The following is a 12,155-nucleotide window of genomic DNA, read 5'->3' on the forward strand; positions in this document are numbered from 1 at the left end:
CTAAAATTATCAATTTGTGCCAACACATTCATTGTGAGAGCATTCCATGAAGGATGACCTAATTTACCTCAATTCTTTCAAATGTAGTAGAAAATGTCTAGGGATCTAGGCTCCCAGGATCACAGGGACACACAAAGCCCTTCACCATGTTAAGGTGATGATCCTTTGTTGATGTACTATATGTATGTCACACTCGTCTTTTTTCCTGTTCCAGTTTATGTAGTTTATAACATCAGAAGCTACAGTTGGGCCAAGGCTCAGTTTCCATGAAACATGATGCAAAAATTGTGTGTCTGTGTGTGTGTGTGTGTGTGTGTGTGTGTGTGTGTTTGTACTCGTTACATACTGAGGACCGGTGTAAGATTTTGAATCAACAAAGTGAAGTCTTTTTAGGAAGTGAGGACATTTTGGCCGGTCCTCACTTCTAACTAAGATAGAAGTTTCAGGATTTGTGTGTGTGTGTGTGAAACATGCCCATTTATTGGAAATAACATACACTGAGAAAGACAGTTGGTTGTTTCTTTGTATTTTAGTAATTTTCTCCATTCTCCAAAAATAATATTCTAACTGTGGTATAAATTTTATGTTTAGAATGTCTGTTATGTGTTTACATTTAAACCTAAAATAGCGTATTTACCTCAACTCCCCAGTACTCTCAATTGTGAGTACATGTTGACAATTCAGAATAGTGCAACAAATATACACAACTCCATTCTTACAATACTGGTAAAAGCGATATATCCTGAATATTGATGTAATCAACTGTGTTTAGTCTGATACAACGACAGATTAATAAGTGTTGATAAATCAGTGAGGGCTGTATTGAAAACAATCAGTTGGAAAACAGAAAAAATATGTAAAACTGACTGAAGGGATTTCATTAACATTTCTTTATTGCCTCTAGTTTCGTCAAGGGAAACTACAATTGAAAACAAAGTAAATGTGTAAATGATCAAAACAACATAACTTTATCTGCCACATAATTGTAATTTTAAAAATGTGGAGTGCTCATTTTATGAGTTGGTGGTTCCTCGACCCATGATAGCTTTCTTTGTGTTCCTCTCTGGTCTCAGTAGGATTATGTAACATTTGGGTCCAAACAGCGCCAACAAAAGGCCAAAACTGGAGGCCAGGATGGCAAATACTTCCACTGCATCTGCATATTTACCTGGTGAGCTAATGTAAGCAGGGACAAAGGCCACCCACACAGCACAGAAGATCAACATGCTGAATGTGATGAGTTTGGCCTCATTGAAACTGTCTGGAAGATTTCTCGAAAGAAATGCAATTATAAAACTGAGGGTGGCCAGTAAGCCAATATAACCCAATAAAATTCCAAAACCAACAGTGGATCCAACTACACACTCATAAACTATCTTATCCTTGTGGTATTGTGTGTTTTTATGAGGAGTTGGTGAAGAAGAAACAAGCCAGACAGTGCAGATAGCAGCTTGAATAAAAGTAAGAACCAGAACTGTTCCCCTTTGCTGTCCAGCACCAAACCACTTTAGACTGCTTTCACCTCCTGGCTTAGAGGCCTTGAACACAGCCAGGACTACCATGGTTTTTACCAGGATACATGAAACACAAAGCACAAAGCTGATCCCAAATGCTGCATGTCTCAGTTGGCATGTCCAAAGGCTGGGACGTCCAATGAACAGCAGAGAACACAAGAAACATAGCTTAAGAGACAACAACAGCTGGAAACTAAGTTCAGAATTGTTGGCGCGTACTATAGGGGTACTGCGATGGTAGATAAATATCCCTAGAACAATAGCACAGATGAATGTTCCCAGTAGTGAGGTGACTGTCAAGCAGATACCCAGTGGTTCCTGGTAGGAGAGGAACTCTGTTTTCTTAGGAACACAGTGGTCACGCTGGGGGCTGGACCAGAAGTCTTCTGGACAACTGATGCACTCCATAGAATCTGGACATAAGGAGAACATAGTGAGACACATACAGGATATAATATACACAAAGTAAAAAGAAAATTAAACCACCAACACTCACTGGTTTCATTACTGATCTCTCCCTCAGAACAAGGGATGCAGTCAAAGCAGCACAAAGGTTCCCCCTTCTTTCTCACCATGCGCGTACCTGGAGTACAGCTCTCACTGCAAACTGACCGAGGCGGCTATAGGAAGAATAAAGACATTGTATCTTTTAAAATATGCAACACTGCTAAAATAAGTTAAAAATAGTTTAAAACAGTCAGACCTTTTTGTTTTTGAAATTCCAGAAGATCTTGTCTTCATCGATTGTAATTTCTTCACCTTTGAAGGCTGACTTTTTAACGTCACCCACATTTTGAGCTACAGTTCTTCCATCAGGGAGCCACAACCAATTTAGGATATCATATATTGGTAAGGCATCACCATTCTCATCAAATGAGACTTCATCACCAAATGATGTGGTGAAGTTGACCTTGTCCAAATAATACAGAAGCTGTCAAAACACAAATATGAAGGTAAGGTAAATCAAAGTGGGTAGAAAAAACACTTGGCATAGTGATAATCACTATTCCAAATTCAGCACTCTCTACTCTTCTAACATACTGCATGCAGAGATCAAATTATTTGGTTTAAAGTCAAACCACTAATAGTAAAATAACAAGTATTATATGATGTTTAAAACTTTGTGTTGAGTCCTTTCGACTAAATGGAAATTATATCATAGCACAAGTGTAATGTGATCTCATACCTGCCACGGCTCCAGCCCTTTTAAATTTCCACAGCTGTTTCCACTGAAAGGACCTCTTCCAGGTTTGCACTGTAGCATATCATGAAGAGCATAGGCCAGAGCATAAACTGCCTTGTATACATTATACTCTCCTCTGAGGTCGGAAATGTCCAAAAGTTCATTGTCCACAAATTCTATATCTTCCCGTCCAGTGCACAGAGCCCCCCCACCTTCCACCCAACCTTCTGGAGGTGGTGCAAATCTACACTGAAATGTGAATTCCCAAAACTGATTTACCTGAATTACAAAAAACGAAAAGAAAAATATGTTAGGAAAACATGACAAACATTATTCTTAATTCTCAATAATTGATTGCAGGGCAATGATTTCACCGTGCTATTTTCAAAGCTATTGTTGTGGTGTAGATCAGGGCGTGTTTGTAACATGAAGTGCCTGAGTCCTGGTATTTCTCCTCGACGGATGGCAATTCCCAGTGTCCCACCCAGGTACGGCATGTAGTGAGGGCTCTGGAGGACAGCACCTGCTGTCCAGGCTTCACTGGCCATCCACTGCAGGCCTGTCACATTCTGCCTTATGATCTGTGAATCAAATATTCACAAATTAATTAGACTGTCATGCTACTAAAGTCTCATTCTATCCACATACAACTGAATTTGTTATTTTTTTCACAGTAAATATTCACTTTTGGAAAACTCCTATGTTGCCTTTCCAGAAAACGACTGTGTAATTAAACAAATTTATGGTCTTTGAATTCCAACCTACTTCACCACCTGTGAATCATATAATACCAAATATAATATTTTTCTCTGAGGAAGTGATATCACTCCAAAACTTTAAAAAATAAACTGCATTGAAAAAGGCTTTAAAATTTAATAATTTTGTGTTTACATGCATATTTTACTGGACAGTTGATTCATTTCCATAAGTTATATTTCAGCCGTATTTGAAGGCCTACCTCTGCCATGAGGTTGATCATGTGACTCTCATGTGCAAACACTATGACGACACGAGCTGTGGATTTCTTCATCACATCCACAATCCTCCTAAACTCAGTTAGATCATTGGACCAGGGTAAAATCTCTATGTAAGCCAGACAGCCGTCACCAGACAGACTCAGGTCGGACTGTAAAGACCTTGCAGCATAGAGTCCATAATCATCATCACTGATCAGCAGACCCGCCCAAGTCCAACCAAAGTGCTTTAGAATCTGAATCATAGCACGAACCTAAGAGAACACACAGAGGAAAAAGTGCACAGGGAAATAACTGATCAATTTCATTTCGATTTAAAAAAAAAAATAAAAATACAGAAGACAAAGACAAAAATGTTGTGATACATAATTATGTTCATATTCTGTCGATATCATTTGCAAGAAACATTTTGTTGTTGTTGTTGTTGTTGTTTTTTCATTATTCTTTTTTTTTTTTTTTCAGAGATATTTACCTGGAAAACATCATTTGGGATTGTCCTGTAGAAGGATGGATACTTTTGCCGGTCACTCAGGCAGGAGCACGTGGCATAATAACTCACCTATGAAAGATAGAGACTGGATCATGATATTATTTGAGTACTTGAAAGATTGACTTAATTGCATGTACAATTGAGACAACATTTGTAATTTGGTCTGATTGATTCAGAGTAATCATTAGATGGTCAAGCTGAAAACTTACCATAGGGACTCTGTACAAACCTAACACAGAGGAGATGGCAATAGAACGTGTAGAAGAAGATTCACCAACAATCCCTATGACTGGAGGGTTTCCTAAACATTTCTCATCTAATATAATTTGCTCCTCTTGACCATTTGCTAATGACAGTGCTGCACGGAATCCAATCCCAACATTTGCACAGTTATCATACAAACTGTATCCCAGAGTCACATTAGGCAGCAGGTTTGGGTTTCTGTTGATCTCATCAATAGCAAAGGCCATGGTCTGGGCACGCCTAAATCCTACAACATCAAAACTAACACAGACATTTAACACTTTACCATGGAACCTATGACAATAACATACAATAGCTATGAAAACTATGTAAACATTATACAGCTGAATCAGACAGGCTCCAAATTATCTCCTATAATTTTAACAAAAGTTTGAAAAATAAATTCTGAAAATATGTAACTTTTGTAACATATCTGATTATCACATTCTATTTTTGTTGTTTCCCTGACTGACTCACCCATAGCAAGAAGGCTGTTGCGGCTCATAGGTGAAAGACAGGTCAGGAACCACAGAAAAGAAGTGGATTCGAAAGAGTCCACCCAGAACCACGTCTCCAGACTTGTGCATCCCATTTAGATGAAACTGTCCCTGTAACTGACAAGACGAGGAGAATGGAGGGGAGGACGCTGCAGAAGAAATGTAGGAATATAACAACATAAGCAAGAGCAAGCTTGGACGTAAAAATGGCTGCATGACTTCCCCCTTGGTTTTCCTATTTGCTGATCTCAGTCATTAAATTTGATTTTTTTGTCACCCCTTTTTATTAATTTTCAGTCATGTTTATTCCTGTATACCACCCATCAGGGCAAAAGACGTAGAAGGGGCAGGGCCTAACATGTAAAATGAATCGCATGCAATTATTTTGTATTCAAGCAGAATTAATGTGAATAACATCTCATCATGTTAATAACTTTCACAGGTTATTCACAAGTTTGATTTGAGTTACTCATTACTGAGGCATATTTCAGTTTTCTTTGCTATGCTATGCTATGCTATGCTATGCTATGCTATCTTTATTCTTCATATGCCTGTGTATCTGTATTGTACCTTGTACACAAAAGTTAGAAACGTTAGCTTTAAGCCTACATACACTATAATGTAGAGAAAATATTCACCATCACCCAACAAAATGAACTAAAAATACCTGAAGATGGTAGACTCATACAAGAACTGTTTGTGAGTGCAACGTTTGTTTTATTGATTACATCACTTAAGTTGACACTACCATCTGAGGTAGTGTCACTATAGTGTCACTGTAGTGTACTGTGCTGCATTTGAGCCTATCATTTCCAACACATTGCAGATTGTAGGGCTTGTGTGAACACAATAGTAAGACACAAAATGTAAGAAACTAAAATTATTAATTTGCGCCAACACATTCATTTTGAGAGCACGCACGCGCTCTTCCATGAAGGATGACCTAATTTACCTCAATTCTTTAAAATGTAGTAGAAAATGTCATCACTCTTCATCTTGTCCCTCCCCTGACACCAATATACCTTGGGAGACTTTACTGGGGGCTTCTGCCACAGACAACATAGCTCCCAGGATCACAGGGACACACAAAGCCCTCCACCATGTTAAGGTGGTGATCCTTTGTTGATGTACTATATGTATGTCACACTCGTCTTTTTTCCTGTTCCAGCTTATGTAGTTTATAACATCAGAAGCTACAGTTGTATATATATTATTGTATCCCAAGGCTCAGTTTCCAATGAAACATGGTGCAAAAATTGTGTGTGTGTGTGTGTGTGTGTGTGTGTGTGTGTGTGTGTGTGTGTTTGCGTGTGTGTGTTTATATGCTTGTACTCACTACGTACTGAGGACCGTGTGTAAGAATTTTAATCAACAAAGTGAAGTCCTTTTAGGAAGTGAGGACATTTTGGCCGGTCCTCACTTCTAACTAAGTTATAAGTTTAAGGATGTGTGTGTGTGTGTGTGTGTGTGTGTGTGTGTGTGTGTGTGAAACATGCCCATTTATTGGAAATAACATACACTGAGAAAGACAGTTGGTTGTTTCTTTGTACTTTAGTATTTTTTTCCATTATACTTATAATTTTATAGATAATATTCTCACTGTGGTATAAATTTTATGTTTAGAATGTCTGTTATGTGTTTACATTTAAACCTAAAATAGTGTATTTGCCTCAACACCTCAGTACTCTCAATTGTGAGTACATGTTGACATTTCTGAAGAGTGCAACAAATATACACAACTCCATTCTTACAATACTGGTAAATTGGTGAGGGCTGTATTAAAAATAATCAGTTGGAAAACAGAAAAAATATGTAATACTGACTGAAGGGATTTCATTAACATTTCTTTATTGCCTCTAGTTTCGTCAAGTGATTACAATTGAAAACAAAGTAAATGTGTAAATGATCAAAACAACATAACTTTATCTGCCATGTAATAATTTTGAAAAATGTGGAGCGCTCATTTCATGAGTTGGTGGTTCCTCGACCCATGATAGCTTTCTTTGTGTTTCTCTCTGGTCTCAGTAGGATTATGTAACATTTGGGTCCAAACAGCGCCAACAAAAGGCCAAAACTGGAGGCGAGGATGGCAAATACCTCCACCGCATCTGCATATTTACCTGGTGAGCTGATGTAAGCAGGGACAAAGGCCACCCACACAGCACAGAAGATCAACATGCTGAATGTGATGAGTTTGGCCTCATTGAAAGTGTCAGGAAGATTTCTCGAAAGAAATGCAATTATAAAACTGAGGGTGGCCAGTAAGCCAATATAACCCAACAACACTGCAAAACCAACAGTTGACCCAACTATACACTCATAAACTATCTTATCCTTGTGGTATTGTGTGTTTTTGTGAGGAGCTGGTGAGAAAGATACAAGCCAGGTAGTACAGATTGCAGCTTGAATAAAAGTAAGAACCAGAACTGTTCCTCTTTGCTGTCCAGCACCAAACCACTTTAGACTGCTTTCACCTCCTGGCTTAGAGGCCTTGAACACAGCCAGAACCACTATGGTTTTGACCAAGATGCATGAGACACAAAGCACAAAGCTGATCCCAAATGCTGCATGTCTCAGTTGGCATGTCCACAATCTGGGACGTCCAATGAATAACAGTGAACACAAGAAACATAGCTTAAGAGACAACAACAGCTGGAAACTAAGTTCAGAATTGTTGGCGCGTACTATAGGGGTACTGCGATGGTAGATAAATATCCCTAGAACAATAGCACAGATGAATGTTCCCAGTAATGAGGTGACTGTCAAGCAGATACCCAGAGGTTCCTGGTAGGAGAGAAACTCTGTTTTCTTAGGAACACAGTGGTCACGCTGGGGGCTGGACCAGAAGTCCTCTGGACAACTGATGCACTCCATAGAATCTGGACATAAGGAGAAGACACATATGGGGATGTAATTTGTCCAAATTAAAAAATAAATAGATAAATAATACAATTGAAACACGAACACCTACTGGTTTCATTACTGATCTTTCCCTCAGAACAAGGGATGCAGTCAAAGCAGCACACAGGTTCCCCCTTCTTTCTCACCATTCGGGTCCCTGGGGGACAGTTCTCACTGCAAACTGAGCGGGGCGGCTGTAGGGAAAAAAGAAGAGATAGAAAATAAGAATCAGCATCACTGTTACAGTAAAATACATGTGACTCAGAAAAGAAGTCTAAAAACCTTTTTGTTTTCAAAGTTCCAGAAGATTTTTTCTTCATCAATTGTAATTTCTTCACCTTTGAAGGCTGACTTCTTAACTTCACCCACTTTCTGATTTGTAGTTCTTCCATCAGGGAGCCACAACCAGTTCATGATGTCATATATTGGTAAGACATCACCATTCTCATCAAATGACACGTGATCACCAAATGATGTGGTGAAGTTGACCCTTTCAAGGTAATACAGAAGCTGTTTACAAATTAGAAAGGGAGGAGAATAAAAGAGAACAAAAAATAAATGTTGTGTTTCTCTTTACACACTGGGATTTCTGCAGGGTAAATTGGTCTAGCTCTCTACCAGTGGATTTGTGAATTAATCTTGTGTATTTACTTACGCATACTAAATTGAACTGAATTCAAATTATAAATCACAGAATTTAGTTAACAATTGGAATCTAACTTGATATCACACCTGCCACGGCTCCAGTGCTTGCAAATTCCCACAGCTGTTTCCACTGAAAGGCCCTTTGCCTGGCTCACACCGCAACACATCATCAAGGGCATGGGCCAGAGCATACACAGCCTTGTACACGTTATACTCTGGTCTGAGGTTGGAAATGTCCAAAAGTTCAGTCTCCACAAACTCTAGCTTTTCCTGTCCAGTGCAAAGTGCTCCCCCACCTTCCACCCAACCTGCTGGAGGTGGTGCAAATCTGCACTGAAATATGAATTCCCAAAACTGATTTACCTGAAATATATGATAAAACATGTGGTATGAAGAATTACAATACTATAGAAGTACAATTACTAGAACGTATTATAGTAGATTAGATTGCAGGGTTAAACTCTCACTGTGTTATTTCCTTTGCTGTTGTTGTAGTGTAGGTCAGGACGTGTTTGTAAAATGAAGTCCCTCAGCTCTGGTATTTCTCCTCGACGGATAGCAATGCCCAGTGTGCCACCCAGGTACGGCATAAAGCGAGGGGTCTGGAGGACATCAGATGCTGTCCAGGCTTCACTGGCCATCCACTGCAGGCCTGTCACATTCTGTCTGATGATCTGTGAATCATATTATAACAAGTATAAAAATAGATATCATCATGCCACTGAAGTGAAGTTCATTAATTTTTCTCTGAGGAAGTGATCTCACTGTTAAAAAATAAACTGCACTGAAATAGTCCTTAAAAGTAAAATGATACCTGTTGTGTTCACATATATAATTTACTGGAGCAGAAAACTTTGAGTCACAAGTAAAAATACAGTATTTCAGTTATATTTGAAGGCCTACCTCTTCCATGAGGTAGTGCATGTGACTGTCATGTACAAAACCTATGACGACACGTGCTGTGGATTTCTTCATCATATCCACAATCCTCCTTAGTTCAGCTGGGTCATTGTCCCAGGGTAAAACCTCTATGTAAGCCAGACAAACTTCACCAGACAGACTCAGGTCAGACTGGAAGGACCGGGCAGCATTGAGTCCATAATCATCATCAACAACTAGCAGACCTGCCCAAGTCCAACCAAAGTGCTTCATGATCTGGATCATAGCACGAACCTAAGAGAACACAGGGGAGAGGGATACATATATCATGTTTCATTGGAAAAATCTTCAAAACATGAGCCACGTTTAATGATTTCACACATTCAGATGTTTTTCTTCCTTTGTCTTAGACAGTACAGAGAGTTTAATAACAGAAATGGATAATATTCCTCAAAAACAGCATATTTTTTCATTTGCGATCATTTCATTTCAAATTGGCAATTTTTCTTTTACAGAAGGAGTATTAATATAAATCTTTATAATTTTTTTGATTTGAAAAACAATGTTGTATTTGTATTTTAATTTGGATATTTTTTTCAAAAAAAAAGGTTGTTTTTTACCTGGAAAGCATCACTTGGGATCATCCTAAAGAAGGATGGATATTTTTGCCGGTCACTCAGACAGGCGCATGTGGCAAAATAACTCACCTGTGAAAGACACAGACCGTATAGCCTATATAAATTGACAGATGTTACCAAGTCATTAATCTTCTGTTTGCTTTGATTTTTACAACTGATGGTGAGTATAAATCTAACTGAAAATGATCCAAGAGAATTATTAGATCACTCAGCAGAAAACTTACCATAGGGACTCTGTACAAACCTAACACATTGGAGATGGCGATACAATGTGTAGAAGAAGAATCACCCACAATCCCCAGAATTGGAGGGTTTCCTACACATTTGTCATCTAATATAATTTGCTCTTCTTGACCATTTGCTAATGACAGTGCTGCACGGAATGCGATTCCAACATTGATGCAGTGATCATAAATACTGTATCCCAGAGTCACATTAGGTAGCAGGTTTGGGTTTCTGTTGACCTCATCAATAGCAAAGGCCATTGTTTGGGCCCGTCTTAATCCTATAACATCAAAACTAACACAAAAATACAAAACTTTACAATCCAAACTGTGCAGACCTTGCATACAACTGAGCCAGTTGAAGAGAAACAGTTATTGTAACATTTACATGAAACATATATTTTTTAAAAAACCTGCATTTGCATACATGGTAGAAACACACTAACTATCTATCATGCAAGAGCTTATTGTGAAACATACATTCAACTAATGCCATTGATTTTCACAAGTTTCTGGTTTTAATATTTTCCCAAACAAACTCACCCATGGCAAGAAGGCTGGTCTGGCGCAGAGGTAAAAGACAGGTCAGGAAATACAGAAAAGAAGTGGATCTGAAACAGTCCACCCAAAACCACATCTCCAGACTTGTGCATCCCATTTAGATGAAACTGTCCCTGTAACTGACAAGACGAGGAGAATGGAGGGGAGGATGCTGCAGAAGAAAAGTAGGAATACAACAACATAAGCAAGAGCAAGTTGATGTGTAAAAATGGCTGCATGACTTCACCCCAAGTTAACACCTTTGCTGAGCTCAGTCATTAAGTTTGAAAGCTTTGTCATCTCCTTTTATTGACTCATCATGTTGTTTAATCACCCATAAAGGCAGCTTGGGGCAGGGATTCGTAAAAAAAAAAAAAAAGTGACTATCTTCTTGGTGACGTTTTATTTTTTCCAAATTTGAGCTGTGGGACCCACTTCTATGGGAACTTGCCACGTTAATTACACAACGATGACACCACTAATTACACATCTACATGTACTTGCCCTGTTGTAAATTGCAAATGTTCTTCCATTTGAGTCTATAGTTTAAAAACCTGAAGAAAAAAAAATACAAGTCACTTGGTATCGGTGAAAGTAAATAGCCACTAGATGGTAGCAGAAAACTGTACAGTGAAAAAAGTCCTAAAATTGACGGTGAAAAATACAATACATAGTACAAAACTTACCAGTTACAGTATGTAAGCAGTGTACAAGTGTATTTTTTAATAAGGTGAAAAGCAAAAATCATTGTAACATGATAATTAATAATAATAACAATAATAATAAGAAGAAGAACTGACCCATCTGCACTGACCCCTCTTTCAGGGACTGACGGGCACATGAGTAGCTATGGTGAAGGGGTCACCTAGCAACTGTGGTCTTAGGACTGATAGCAGCAATGGTGCATCCTTCCACTGCTTCCTCCTATGCATTCACTCAGACAGTACGGAAGAGCCTTCTCAGCTTGGGACTGCAACCACGGGCACAGGTGCAGGCCAGTGCAGGGGGTCACCTGCAGACTGCAGCAGTCGGCCAAGAAATCTCACTGGGGACAGTGGGCAAGATCTGTTAACCTGTTGCCAAATGGTGTCGCCACCAGTGTCCCTGGTAGGCTTGGATGTTGTGCAGGAGGGCATAAAATCTGAGAAGCACTTGGACAACACTGGGGACTTCTGCCACGGACAACATAGCTCCCAGGATTACAGGGACACACAAAACCCTCCACCATGTTAAGGTGGTGATCCTTTGTTGATGAACTATATGTATGTCACACTTGTCATTTTTCCTGTTCAAGCTCATGTAGTTTATCACATTAGAATACATTTGTATACATATTATTGTATCCCAAGGCTCAGTTTCCATGAAACATGATGCATAAACTGTGTGCGTGTGTGTGTGTGTGTTTATATGCTTGTACTCACTACGTA

The 12,155-nt window shown here is 39.0% G+C and overlaps 2 protein-coding genes across 2 annotated transcripts; both read right to left on the reverse strand.

Moving 5' to 3' along the window:
* Positions 1-1,013: 1,013 nt before the first annotated feature.
* LOC125013669 (extracellular calcium-sensing receptor-like) lies at positions 1,014-5,072 on the reverse strand. Its single transcript, XM_047594539.1, has 9 exons — positions 4,882-5,072; positions 4,371-4,665; positions 4,144-4,230; positions 3,656-3,925; positions 3,072-3,278; positions 2,701-2,976; positions 2,218-2,445; positions 2,011-2,134; positions 1,014-1,927 (listed from the first exon to the last, which is right to left on the reverse strand). The coding sequence occupies exons 1-9, from the start codon at positions 4,989-4,991 to the stop codon at positions 1,014-1,016; spliced, it is 2,511 nt and encodes an 836-aa protein (XP_047450495.1). The 5' UTR covers positions 4,992-5,072.
* A 1,794-nt stretch (positions 5,073-6,866) lies between these two features.
* Positions 6,867-10,880, reverse strand: LOC125013684 (extracellular calcium-sensing receptor-like). The gene is made up of 9 exons (XM_047594553.1): positions 10,732-10,880; positions 10,189-10,483; positions 9,947-10,033; positions 9,351-9,620; positions 8,915-9,121; positions 8,535-8,810; positions 8,085-8,312; positions 7,873-7,996; positions 6,867-7,780 (listed from the first exon to the last, which is right to left on the reverse strand). The coding sequence occupies exons 1-9, from the start codon at positions 10,839-10,841 to the stop codon at positions 6,867-6,869; spliced, it is 2,511 nt and encodes an 836-aa protein (XP_047450509.1). The 5' UTR covers positions 10,842-10,880.
* Between the last annotated feature and the right edge of the window lie 1,275 nt (positions 10,881-12,155).

This window comes from Mugil cephalus, chromosome 9 (assembly GCF_022458985.1).
Source record: "Mugil cephalus isolate CIBA_MC_2020 chromosome 9, CIBA_Mcephalus_1.1, whole genome shotgun sequence".
Taxonomy (NCBI): Eukaryota; Metazoa; Chordata; class Actinopteri; order Mugiliformes; family Mugilidae; genus Mugil; species Mugil cephalus.

Coding starts and splice junctions, on each gene's coding strand:
- LOC125013684 (XM_047594553.1), bottom strand. CDS start 10,841: ATGCACAAGTCTGGAGATGTGGTTTTGGGTGGACTGTTTCAGATCCAC. Junction 9,621..9,946: donor TCCCAAGTGATGCTTTCCAG/GTAAAAAACAAC, acceptor GTGTTCTCTTAG/GTTCGTGCTATGATCCAGAT. Junction 8,811..8,914: donor ACAGCAAAGGAAATAACACA/GTGAGAGTTTAA, acceptor CATATATTTCAG/GTAAATCAGTTTTGGGAATT.
- LOC125013669 (XM_047594539.1), bottom strand. CDS start 4,991: ATGCACAAGTCTGGAGACGTGGTTCTGGGTGGACTCTTTCGAATCCAC. Junction 3,279..3,655: donor TGATCAACCTCATGGCAGAG/GTAGGCCTTCAA, acceptor TTTGATTCACAG/ATCATAAGGCAGAATGTGAC. Junction 2,977..3,071: donor ATAGCTTTGAAAATAGCACG/GTGAAATCATTG, acceptor TTTGTAATTCAG/GTAAATCAGTTTTGGGAATT.